This window comes from Trachurus trachurus (assembly GCF_905171665.1).
Source record: "Trachurus trachurus genome assembly, chromosome: 16".
Taxonomy (NCBI): Eukaryota; Metazoa; Chordata; class Actinopteri; order Carangiformes; family Carangidae; genus Trachurus; species Trachurus trachurus.
In genome coordinates this window covers 26566807-26579855 of record NC_139902.1, presented here as the reverse complement: position 1 = coordinate 26579855, position 13049 = coordinate 26566807, and the positions used below count along the sequence as shown (strand labels likewise).

At 40.4% G+C, this 13049-nt stretch overlaps 1 protein-coding gene across 3 annotated transcripts in view; it reads left to right on the top strand.

Moving 5' to 3' along the window:
- The window catches only part of ncalda (neurocalcin delta a), a 76159-nt gene extending 63664 nt beyond the window's left edge, over window positions 1-12495 (top strand). For all 3 annotated transcript variants that reach the window (XM_083989742.1, XM_083989743.1, XM_083989744.1), the window contains 3 exons: window positions 5192-5297; window positions 7829-7950; window positions 9317-12495. In XM_083989742.1, the coding sequence (XP_083845868.1) occupies window positions 5192-5297; window positions 7829-7926 (204 nt within the window). In that variant the 3' untranslated portion in view covers window positions 7927-7950; window positions 9317-12495. The remainder of the gene's footprint in view (window positions 1-5191; window positions 5298-7828; window positions 7951-9316) is intronic.
- The last annotated feature ends 554 nt before the right edge of the window (window positions 12496-13049 follow it).

Sequence of the window (13049 nt, the reverse complement as noted above, 5' to 3'; positions counted from 1 at the left end):
AGAGGGTTACCACTGGATTAGAACCATATTATTCCACAAAGCATTAGCCTTGTCACCTTCTAACATGTTAATCCACACCATTAGCATTTTCATTGTGAGAATTAGAGGTCAACAAATGAGGGAAATCGAACTAGGGCCGTTGCAGTGAGGAATGTAGCCTCTGTATATGGGGCACCTGCTGAACAACACCAATATAGTGGATTTTTAAAGGCCAGTATAGTATAGTGATAGTCTGAAGCAGGAAACAGCCGATTAATCAATCGAAAGCCGATTGTTGATGTAGCTGATTGCACAACAGGGAGGAGGCTGCACAGCCAGAGTCTAACTTCTGCATTAATAATAGTTTCTAAAATATCTTATTAGCACCGATTAATCAGTCGCCCTCTAGTAGGTGTGTTACCATACTAACTATGGCTGCAACCACGGCTGCACTATTTAAAGGGATATCGGTGCATGTTGTTTTGAGATCCGCGGGGCAGAGACGTGAGCTGCTCAGTGTCATCAAATACACAATCCAACAACTCCCAAAACGCTCTGGTGGAGAAGTTGTGACCTGCACATTCCCCACGCTATGAGATAATAACGTAACATTACGAGATGAAGTTGTTTTAAAGGCAAATGCAGCCGGAACTACTTTGCAGACACGGCTGCTGGGCGGAGCAATTTCAAAAGTACAAGTAGTTCAGAGTATTTGTTCATGTGTCGTAATGTTACATAGCGTGGTGAATGGGCAGGTCACAACTTGTCCATGAGAGCGTTTTGGAGTTGTCGGATTGTGTATTTGATGAGTTTGATGAGGAACTGTACCGTTCACCTCCATTGTGTTCACTGAGCAGCTCACGTCTCTGCCCCGCTGATCTCAAAACAACATGCACCGATAATTAAAAGTGATGAACCTACTGCTATGACTTTAGGGATTATGGCGATAGGAGAATTTGCCAATTTTTCTTTAATTTCCCTTTAAGTAGAAACCCTCCAGGTCCCTAATCTCCTATGTCCAGCTTGTGTTGTTGTTGTTTGTCGTTCATTACAGCAATCACTTTAAATCCTCCCTTGGCAGCAGGGAGTCCAGTTGTGGAGTGTGTTCCCTGTGTAAGGGATGTATCGCCCGTCATCACACCTGTGTTATTATTGTTGTGGCCGACGCTCTCCAGTGCTTTTACCTAAAGAGCCCTCTCCTCCCACTGCCGTCTCCATGTTCTCTATTCACACTCACCTCCATTTACTGTAGTGTAACCGCGGGCCGGCTGATGCTCTCCTGCAGAGAGCGCCTGTGTGTGTCTGTGTGTGTGTGTGTGTGTAAAGTCTGGTGATGCTCATAATTAGCCCGAGCTGCAGTGGGAGTATACTGTACACTTGAACGACATGGATCTCCATCAGCCCAGCCCGACTCTTCTTCCCTCCTATTCAGATAATGACAAAATGTGTGAACAGAGGGAGAAAGATAAAAAAAAAGAAGAAAAAAAAAGCCAAACTGTCTGTCTCATCCACTCGTCAATAGTTGAAATCTAACCTCTATGTATCTTTCATCTGAAACAACTGAGTTAGCAGCAGAGCAGACGAGCGCAGAGGGAAGTTCATCATCGTGGTTTCGATCCACAGTCAGTCTCGCCCGGTGGAAGGTGGAAAAAAGGCGGGAGCGTTGATACCGAGCGCTGATTTAATGAGACTCAACAGAATAGTGGGAGCAAGATGAAGAGATCACTGCTCAGTGAGATAAAAGCACCATGGGAAATGTGTTCGTCTTTGGTGTGAGAGTGAGGGCCAGACAATTAGATGACCCCCTCCTTGCCCTCTCTCTCTCTCTGTCTCCCTTTCTTTTTCTGTCTCTGCCTTCACTACATCTGTCCTCTTTCTGTATTATCTGATGTGGCTCAGGTGGAGAGAGGAGGTAATGATGTGATGAAGTGGTCAGGTGTCGGTTTCAGAGCTGGAAAATACATGAATGGGAGGAAAGAAAATGATGTTTTCATTGTTAGATTTGTGAGAATGAAAGAGCTTAGTCACTCCGCCTGATATGACGTGTCCACTATCTAAGGATTTAGTGTGTTAAAAGATATTAAATCAGTCTTTCTGACTTTTTTGCCTCTATTTGGAGCCGTGGATCCTTCTGAAGTTGTAAATCTAAAATCAAAAGTACATTTTTATTCCGTTTTTTTAAAGATTGAATCGTCTCCTGAAGCAACGACGCATTACTTTTTTTTTTTTTTTTTTTTTTACCACAGCCACAGAAACCACCAGGACAGCAGGTCGACATGTATGTGGGCTTGAGTCTTTAAATAAACTCCATTGTGTGTGTGTGTGTGTGTGGGGCAGAGAGGAAACCAGCCCAGTGCATTGGCATGGCCGCCGATGGTGTGCGTTTATTTGTTTTTGGACGACAATAGAGCAGAAAAAAGACATGACAGACTTGGGATACATACAAATGTCCAAAAATGACCAGATTTTCAATCAATGAACCATTGTTTTTTTATGGATTTGAGTCATTTATTATATGAAATTATAGAATAAAATGAGACAAACACTTCCTGTGTGTCTGAGAGCGACGTCCTGTAAGCTGCAGATTGTTTAGCTTCTTATTTGTTGCTTGTATTTTGGGGTGGATTTATGAATTTAATCTTATCCCAGTGCATTTCTCTAGATTAGGACAACAGTTAAATCCCCACTGGGTAATAATATTGGCTAAATGCAAAAAAAAAACTCTCTGAGGATTTCGATTAATAACTCTAAACTGAGGTAAAAGCTGATATTAACTGTGGCTGCTGCTGCTGCCGCTGCTGCTGCTGTTTGTCTCCCAGACAGACTCTCCACTCTGACCCTGCCACCGTGTAATAGGAGGCACCGCCAGCACCTATTTAAAGCTCCCGCTGCACCGTAATCACAATCAAACTTCCTCTGTTCGCATGTCAGCTCCTATTCCCCTTCAAAGCCGCCGCCGCCGCCGCCATCGCCATTCGCCACCGCCTCCTTATTAGAAGGCAGAGAGAGTGGGTTGTGATTTCACTGTTTACTGCCAAACAGCCTGCGATGCAACAGAGAGCAGAGGAGACACAACACTGATAAATAGTCTGTGAGGGATTGTGTAGTGTGCACATATGTTCGTCTCCTCCTCCCCCTCCCCTTCACCTAAAGCATGGAAATGAGTTGACAATACACCAGAATAAAATCCCATCTGAGCTGAATGGATGCAGGTTCAGAGAGAGGGAGTGTGTGTGTGTCTGAGTGTGTCTGTGTGTGTGTGTTGACTCACCTGTGTTTGTCTTTGTGACGGAGCAGAATGAACGTTACTTATCAGTAAAATTAAATAATAACACGGGGAAACGTTGCATAAGATCCCGTGTGTGGCAGACAGAGTCCTGTGTGTGTGGGCCTCCCTGCTCGCTTTTGTTATTTCACTGGTTTCTCTTCTTCAGAAATGAATGAATCATCAGGAAAGAAGTAGAACAGAAAATATTGATGTTGTGTGTGTGTGTGTGCGTCATAATGACCCAAACTGTATTCATGAGTTAGTTCACAAGTGCCAAATTCTGATTTTTTGAAAACTGAAGGACGATAAATTCATTCAAAAAAACTTTTATTGACTAGGATAAATCTATCTATCTATTTTTGCTTTTGTTCTATCTATCTACCCCTTGAGAGGAAACTCTCTGGTTTTCACAGGGGCCCTAACACACATTACAGACAAAAAACAATCAACAATCTACAGACATATTGCAACAAAGACAACATACATCAACACAAACATAAAAATAATGAGTACAGAAATGAGCGCAACCTCTCACTGGCCACAAATAGGCCATAAGAAATAAGCAAATATTAGCCTAGAAAAACAATGAGAAAGAGAGACAAATAATAATATATATACAGCATTGAAATTTGAAATGACAGTGTGTTATGTATGATAATATTGGGTATAACATCATCTGAAGCATGTACAATATTAAAATTCCTATTTGTTTATTAAAGTAGGTTTTTAGTGTGAATCTTAATGCCAAACTTAATATTTTAAGAATTTAGTTATTAGCTATACATATCTTTGCAAATTAAATGTGATATTGACGCAAAAACATTCATCACTCTGACATGCCCATGGGGAATTTCAGTATAAAGGTGTGCCTTTTAATGATGATATGCTTCAGTGTCTGATCTATCATTGAATTGGTGTGGAATCAAATCTTTACACCGCTCTTTATTTATTATTTGTTCTCATTGTTTCCTAAAGTCCAGACCACAGCGCTGGTGGGCATCTCAGACTTAAACAGGTCCAGTTTTGTCTTCAGAAGTCGATTGAGTGTCTAAAAACCCTCCAGAGTAATGGACCAGAAGGCAAAGATGGACCAATAGTGATGCAGTTTTCAATATTTCAGTCATGTTGCCAGCTACATTTTGAGTTTGGACGCTGCAGGTGTGTGTAGTTCATGAACACACACACTGAGGGGGGGAAAAAATAGCCAACATGAGTGAAATGAAGTCATTGAGAGGTGAAATAATAGAGTTAATTGCACAGCTCTAATTACTGTAACACTGGAAAACAGATTGACCTGCCGCTGACAGATTTACTCAGTATTGTGTGAAGCTTGAATGTGATGGACATTTATATGTTGTATAATATAAAAATGTAACATAACGTATATATTTTATGAGCTAACTTAATTGAGTAAGTTAAGTGAACTTAGGCTGACTCCACTGTTTGGTTACATGAACAGACACTGTGATAAGTCATAACGGACAGGTTTCCTCTCATTTCTCATTTTACACTTCACTTCTTCATTTGACACATTGAAGACACATTGTACCAGAGACAACTTGCACAGCTGCTTTTCTGGGAATTATCAAATAGTCAGAGTAGCTAGGGACTGGAGTGAATTTAACACTAAATTTCATCACGGTTTTGTCTAGTGTTTATTCTCATTAAAATAAAAACGACCGTGGTGTAATTGGAATACACTACATGTAATTATGAATGAGTGCTTCAGACAAAACAAGTCAAATCAAGTCTGTGGAGCGTGTAAACACAGCGCACACTAATGAGTCTGCTCATGCTTCTTAAGTTTCCTCAGAAACTTGTTGTGAGTTGTTCTGAAGTGGATCAAAGCAGACAAAAAAAAAAAAGACCACACCATCAGATCAATACATCAAACTTATTGTAATTTGTTGAGTGAATAACGTCACCTGTGTCTCCTCCGTGTAGGCGATCTACAAGATGGTTTCCTCGGTGATGAAGATGCCCGAGGACGAGTCGACACCTGAGAAGAGGACGGAGAAGATCTTTAGGCAGATGGACACCAACAGGGACGGTAGGTTGACACCACTGATCCGCTGACCAAACGTTGGACTTTACTCATTTGTTAGTCACTCATCCAAAATGCGACCGTTTAACTGACTTTCTTATGAAAAAAAAACACTGAGCTACTTCTGTAAAAGAGAGTTTCCATGCCGCTCTGTGAGTGTGATGTTACGACCACACAGCAGCAGCTGACAAGTAGACGTAGCCGAAACCAGAGAACAGCTGTTGTCTTTAACTTTGATGGTTTCGTTACAGAACATCATAGTTATAAAATCTGCAGAGCTGCAGCTTGAAAATGTAGTTTTAATGGTTCACAGTTACATACAACTACCTCAACTTACAGATCACCAAATAAGCTTTTATATACAGTGTATGTGTTTTATAGTTGAGTGTTTTCAGCTAGAGACGCACCTTGAATTTTGTCATGTTGATGCACTACTGTGTTAATATGATGACAGTAAAGCTTCTACTGCAGCTGTTTTATTTACAGTTGTTTTAACACATTAAAGATCTGGCCGTAGTAATAACCTACAATGTGATCCAGCCCCAGTACAAGAGGTTTTGCCTTTTGATCTTGTTTAAAATGGAGTAGTTTCACTAAGATGTTGCATAAATACAGTAGAATAAACAGATGGGACAGAGAAGAGAAGAGAAGATATTTGTGAGCATTTTAAAACAGCCTGTTGGATTTTGACTAATTAATTGACTATAATAAATTTCAACTTAAATGAGACGCAACTGTTTTTATGAACCAGACTGGTTTGATAATCACAGTCGGCCTGAAGCAGCGATTCACCAACACACAGCAGATTAACACTTGACCTGTAATTCTTGTTGTGTCATTCACAACACAACACAACATAGTGCAGTCACACACACACACACACACACACACTTGTAATGCAGACGCTCAAAGAGCATGTTTGTACAACAGAAACACTCCATCAGTGATCCAGAGCACAGGAGGCACAGAAACAGAGGTGGGAGGAAGAGAGAGAGATGGACAATTAGGAATTAAGTGACTGGTGTGGGTAGAAGGAGGTGGAGACATAGTGAAGAGGAGGAGGAAGAGGAGGAAGAGGAGTGGAGGAGGACAGTGACAGAACAAAGACAGTACATGGTGACAGGGAGCGTGCCGACCTGGACGATGTGATGAGATGTGCTGTCTGTTTTTTCTTCTTCTTCGTCTTCGCAAGTAGTGAGGGAACACGGTGTCAGTGTGTGAGAGAGAGAGAGAGAGAGAGAGGGAGGCAGCTCCAGTGTTTTTATTATGGGGGTGGTTCAGGAGCAGGAGGAGCCGCCTCAACGCTGCCACCTGTTGGAGACGAATGTGACATCATTAGGACACATTGATTAAAAAAAAAAAAAGGTCTAAATTTTCACTTTCATTGAGTTGAAAATGAAAAGTCAGTAATCCATCCAAAAACAGCTGCTCAGGTGAACATATGTGAAGCCAAAGCAAATAAAAAACATTATATTTTCAACATACAGTATGTAGGATAGATAAATATAACCATTATGCTTCAGCCTACAGTATACCTTTTCATTCATTACCATCATATATAAAGTGTTATCTAGAATGTATATATTTATAATTATTAAAACAGTGTATCTTTTTATGTTGTGTGTGGTGACGATTCAATAAAAGCTACTATTACTACAAAGAGGAGCACATTTAAAGAAGAGCTAATGCACCATGGTGCTGTCGGTGTCAGTAATTACTTCAAGATAAGAAATACTTTATTAATTCATTTGTCCGTCAGCTCATGTGCCATTTGCAGAAGAATAAAAAAGCCTGACAAAGGATCTTCTATTTCTGCTTTTCCACATTAAAATGACCGGAGCTGTTACAGATCTTTGTTGAGATGTGTAACTCCTGGCATTACCTCAGATGTTGTCATCTATTTTCAAACCAGAAGAACCCGTCGTTGTAATCAAGGCAACAGCATGTTTGTCTTTGTTTCGTGGCATCAGATCCACCACCACAACAACAACAGATCTGAGTCATTTTTAACTGGATACGTCAACCAGATGAAGGACTTTAGTCAGAAACAAGTCGAGCGTCAGTTCACATCACATCACATCCACTAAACGTTTTTACTCAGAACAGGCTGATTCAGGGTCAGTGAGGTGACGACACCTCTGTGGATAATTCAGCTGCTGGTAAAAAACCATCCTGAACATCTGCATCATGAGTTTTGATCAGCAGCAGCTCAGTAGTTCACAGCCCCTGCAGCTCACATTTTAACACGAAGCTGCTTTATTCAGTGTTTTGGGGTTGTTTTTTTGTTTTTTTGCTGGTTTTAATCACCTGGTCTGTTTGTTTTGGAGCGGAGGGACGCCTCTGCAGATAAAAACATCCTGAAGCTTTAATAAATCCAACAGGGATGGTCTCCTATGATGCCATGCTACAACACAGTGTCACCAAACGCTGTCTTTTCTTTTTGTTGCACATAATTTTGCATTGATCTCCTAATAAAAGAATAAAAAAAAAAACTTTAAATTACAAAAAGGTCACTTGACGTCTTGTTTGTGTTTCAGGCAAACTGTCTCTGGAGGAGTTCATCAAAGGAGCGAAGAGCGACCCCTCCATCGTCCGCCTGTTGCAGTGCGACCCCAGCAGCGCTGGACAGTTCTAAAACCTGAGGCGTCGATTTAAACCTGTGAGTTTCTCGCTTCATGTCCCCTAAATGTTTTATTATTGTGTGCAACAGCAGGTTGAGAGAGGTGTGAGCTGCTGAACGTGCTGTGCTGGTGTTGGAGGCGCCTGCTGCAGGGAGGCTGCTGCGAGGCGGCGTGCAGTGCAGTGTGCTGCTGGATGTGGGCTGGGGTACGCACAGTGTCACCGGCTGTGACTATTTGTAGCTCGTGGACCGATATGAGAGACTTTGTAGGAGGTGAAACACGCACTAATACTCCTCGGTAGTTTCTTCTTTGAGCCGTTAGAGCTGGATGTTTGGAAGCGCTGCGTTCGTGGGCACCTGTAAAGATCAAACTCGTGCTGCCTCCTCATGACGCAGTTTACTGTCAAGTCAAGTCCACGTGTGATAGTTTAGTTTTGCGAACTCGGGGTTGGAGGTGAAACAAAAACAAAAACGCTGTTTGGTTCAGGAAATGCTGCAGCGATCAGGTTCAGCAATAAAAGCAAAAGAGACGTAAACAGCAGCCGGACCACCGCCTGTCACAGATGAAACGGTGACAGCATCTGAGGGGAGGAGGGACAGCAGGGGGTTCATTAAAGTCTCCACTGGTTTGTGATGTGGACCTTTTATTAAATCTACTTCAGTTTGACTCCCTCAAATAACAGACTGCTAGCTGCAGAAGTTCTGGATATGAAATGTGACTGTCTTTGCACATTTTGTACAGATGTGAACACTGTATTATTTGTCCAGAGCGATGTAGAGCATTCAACAAAGATGGATGTCATCTAACCGTGTAGCTCTTACAGTACCTGAACACACAGGAGTTAACTGAGACTGTGAGAAGACGAGAAAAAGACTTTTTCAGGAATCAAAAGTTGATGATCATTGATAATTACATCGTTTAAAGAGACAGGAATCTGGACTAGAAAAAAAATACAATCTGGTGTTTATATGCGTTGTTTTTGTACTAGATAAAATAGTCAACATTTCAGTTGTTAGACCAGTTCTTCCTGAGGTAACCATCTGCTGACTGTAGCGTCAGATCTCAGAGCGGTTATCAGTCCTCTCATGAATTATTCTGCTCCAAGAGAATAAATATATTTCAAAAAAAATGTTGAACTATTCCTTTAAATTTAAAACCAGTCACTCTGTTTGTTTACACTCTAAAATGTTTATTTGTGGCGTAACAAAAGAAAAGTACTTGATGGTGATGGAGAGAGAGAGAGAGAGAGAGAGAGAGGTGCCATGTTTTTACATTTGAATGCAGTGGTCGACCTGTTGTGTTTCATTTTGTTCATTTCGTGACATGTGTGATGATGACTAATAATCCTCCACCACCATAAACACTGGGTGCTAACCTGACTCTTGTCTCCCTCCCTCCCTGCAGAGCTTCTTTTGGGTGACTCTAAATGCCCCTTAACTCTCCACCATGGAGCAGACTGATGATGAAGGATGACGATCTGATGACGATGAAGAGGACGGGCCTTCAATTTGCACTGAGGACTTCAAAGACGGAGCGAAAACAGGAGCCGCAATCTCCACTTTTTCCACCTCGAGCCGTTTATCAAAACTCTCCCAAACCCCCCCTCCTCCCACCTTAAGAAAGACTTGACTTCCCACACCCACCCATCCACCCATCCACTCCCTCACACTGATTGTAATTAACCAGGACCCCCCCACTTCTCCCTCAGTTCTCCTAAAGGCATGTCAGAGTGTAAAGAAGGTCCGCAGTAGGTTGTGTATATACAGTATAAACTGGATTCTCTGTATCAGTGTCTTTGCTTGGCTCTCTGTGCCCCTCTGAGGCTGTAGCCACGGCGACACAGAGCCTCGTGTATCATAGACAAGAGTGTATGCATGAGACGACAGGAGAGAGAGATGAGAGAGATGATGATGATGATGATGATGATGATGGTGGTGGTGGTGGTGTTGACTAACAGGACAAACTGTAGGTTGAAGGTCAGTGAATCTACGGAGAGAGGACCTGTGAAGTTCGTTCCTTCACTCAGAATGAAATACGTACTGCTTTTTAGTTTTTCCTCTTTTTTCTACTGTGAGAATGTGTACGCATGTTTGTGTATTTTGCAGACTTGATAGACTTTGTTTCATATTTCGTGCTGGGACGACAAGAAACATGTAATATTATGCTACTACGCATATGCAACCCTAATGAATAGTTTTGATTTTATCGTGAAGTGTCATTGATGTAAAATGAAGGATGAACTGCATCCCCCCATTTATCCATCATCATCTGTTCCCGTGTTTTTTTTATTTTATTTTAATTTTTTTTATTATTTCTCATATCAGTTAAGAATTTGACGGAGGATTTTCGAGCCGCGGCGTCATCTTTTTCGCGAAAACATAGAAAACTAGTCTTTTAAAGTTATTTGAGTAGTGTAGATATTTTCAAGTGCAACTACTATTTGTAAAAAGCGAAATTTCACACACACACAAACACACACACACACACACACAAATGATAATGAAAATTTGTCTGTGTATTTAAGCTGTTGCAGGATATGAAGCATGCAAACCAGTTTCCGTGGAGGATCAGAGACAAAACCTCTTCACGCTCACTTTCAGATGTCTTTTAAAAACGCTGCATGTTGAATGGAGTCGTTGAAACAGTCGGGTACAGTGGTGCATAGACTAAGTAAAGTAACACATATGCATGTGACTTCTGCGCATGTGTGTGTTTTATTTGTTTTGTTTTTTTTTGTTTTTTTACTGTGTGATTATGGACAAATCGACCAAGTGGCCCATCATCCAGCCGTGTTGTGTTGTTGTCATCATCAGTGCTAATAGTTTGTGGAGGAAAGACGACCATGCACAACAAACTATACAGTGTTTTAATAGGGATGCTGCCGGGTGTAGAGACGTCTTCTGTTCCAGTCGTATCAATCAAACACACACACACAGTCCCGAGTCTTGAGTAGATCCTTCCAACTGAATGGCATTTAGATGATTTATAGTGTTACGGAAAAAGACTGAGATGAGCTAAGGCGACACCAACATAAGCGCTGGCGTCCCAATGATACAAACACTCAACGATAAATCAATCACATTTTTAATGGTTTCATCACCTCTCCCTCTTTTATTACGTTTTGTTTTGGGTTTTTTATTTTCTTTCTTTGCTTAGCTGGAACATAAAAAAATTCCTGACAGTTCAACCGGGAGCAGGAAACGCACGGCGTCCTCCTCCTCCTCCTCCTCCTCTTCTTGCTCACCCTCCAGAGAAGCCGTTTCAGTCATTGCTTTTGTTCTGTTCCCCCAATTAGAAAAAAAAAAAGCTTTGAATGTTTTAATGAGTAACTGCTGTTTTTTGTAAAGAGAGAGAATTAAAAAAAGGAAAAAAAATGCAAACAAACAAACCGAGAATCACAACTACTGCAATGATACTGTCACAATGTGTTGCTTTTATTGTATTTTTATGATTTTCTTTTTGTTTTTTTTGTTTTTTTAAAAAGCTGTGTCAGGTAAAACATTTCTGTTAATACACAAAATAGCATCTTGTGCCAAATGGAAACAAAAAAAACAGTATTCTATAAATTTATACTGTACAAATGTTATTATCTGTTGAACAAAATGTTTGTAATTGTTGCATTTTGTAGGTTTTGTATGGTATTCTGTATTTAGTGAACTGCAGTTTTTGGAACACAGGATTCTGTTTTTTGTTTTTTTGTTTTTTTTTTGGTCGACTTTAAAAAGGCAAGAATTAAAATTTACATTTTATTGTGTGCGAGCAGTTACGTGGTGTCTGGTTAATTCACTAATTCACTCATTTTGTGGCTTGAATTAAGAGAAAGGGAGAAAGATGATAGATAAAGTCCAGTCTATATTCACTAACTGAAGGTATCTTGTATTGTATTCCTTTACCCAGAAAGTAAAGATCAACTTCAGCAGAAACAGTTTTTGCCATCACATAGTTTGTCCATCAGAAACAAATATTTCACTGTAAAATGTCTCAATATGCACATACGTACATTCACATATAATAAGTATCTCAAAAGCGTACCAAAGTACATTAGTTTCTTTCCACAACATGTCAAGTAGCACAAACTGAAATTACCAGCAAATTAACATTTCACCACATTTGGCTCCAAATAATGTTAGAATAAGTGGAAGTCCAGATGTTTAGCACTGTTTTGAATTCTGTGTGATTTAGTTTTCCTTGATTAAAAAGATAAATAATGCCGATATGAAATCTAAATTCTGAAATTTACATGTTAACACAATGAAATGGTGAATCAATTGAAAATGTTAAATGTAAAATCTAAATGTTTAGGAGTTTCTGATGTTAAAATGTCCATATCAACATGAGTAGTTAGAAATGTTTCGCTTGTCAACTACTCTGTGGAGATGCCATGTGTTTCTGAGCATACTGTAAATAGAGAGGCTGTAAGTATTTACATTTCTGTCTTTACCCGTACCTTTTTACTTGCATTTGACGTCCATGGCAACAAGAGAAACAAGACTCTGCACTGCAGCGATGCTGACAGTCTTGTGCGGGTGTACTCTGAGCTATACACATATAAAATGCATGTAACCTACCACCAGGTCATGAGATTAAAATGTTTGCACCCTCAGTTTTGCAGTTTGTACAATGAGCTTTTTAGGTATTTAGTGATAATGTATTGATTAAGTGGATGTTGCTCTAAAGGATTCATCCTCTGGGGATCATCACTGTTCAACAGCAGACCAGTCGTTGGTCACCTCTGTCTCCTCTAATTACTGTGAAGATCTGACTCACCCAGACAGTCTAGTCTTTTTTTTTTTCATAGCTGTAAAATGAAGACTTGGCCAGTTCATCTTAATAAAAATGAGATCAGTGTGACCTGTCACACTGATATAAAGTCTGGGTGACGACGCACTTTGATCCATCGTTACAAAGAGGAACGAGGAGTTAAACGGCCTGTTGTAAAACTGAAAATCCATCTGTAGAGATAACATTTCTGAACACAACGTGGTTTATGTCAAAGCTGGAGTCGACAGTTTGGTTTAAACCATATGACCATATGATGCCACTTCCAGTAAGTTGATGCAGCTAATGTGAATTTTAGGAATAAACCTCACAAAGAATAGAATAGAATAGAAAAAAACATATACGGTATACACAATAA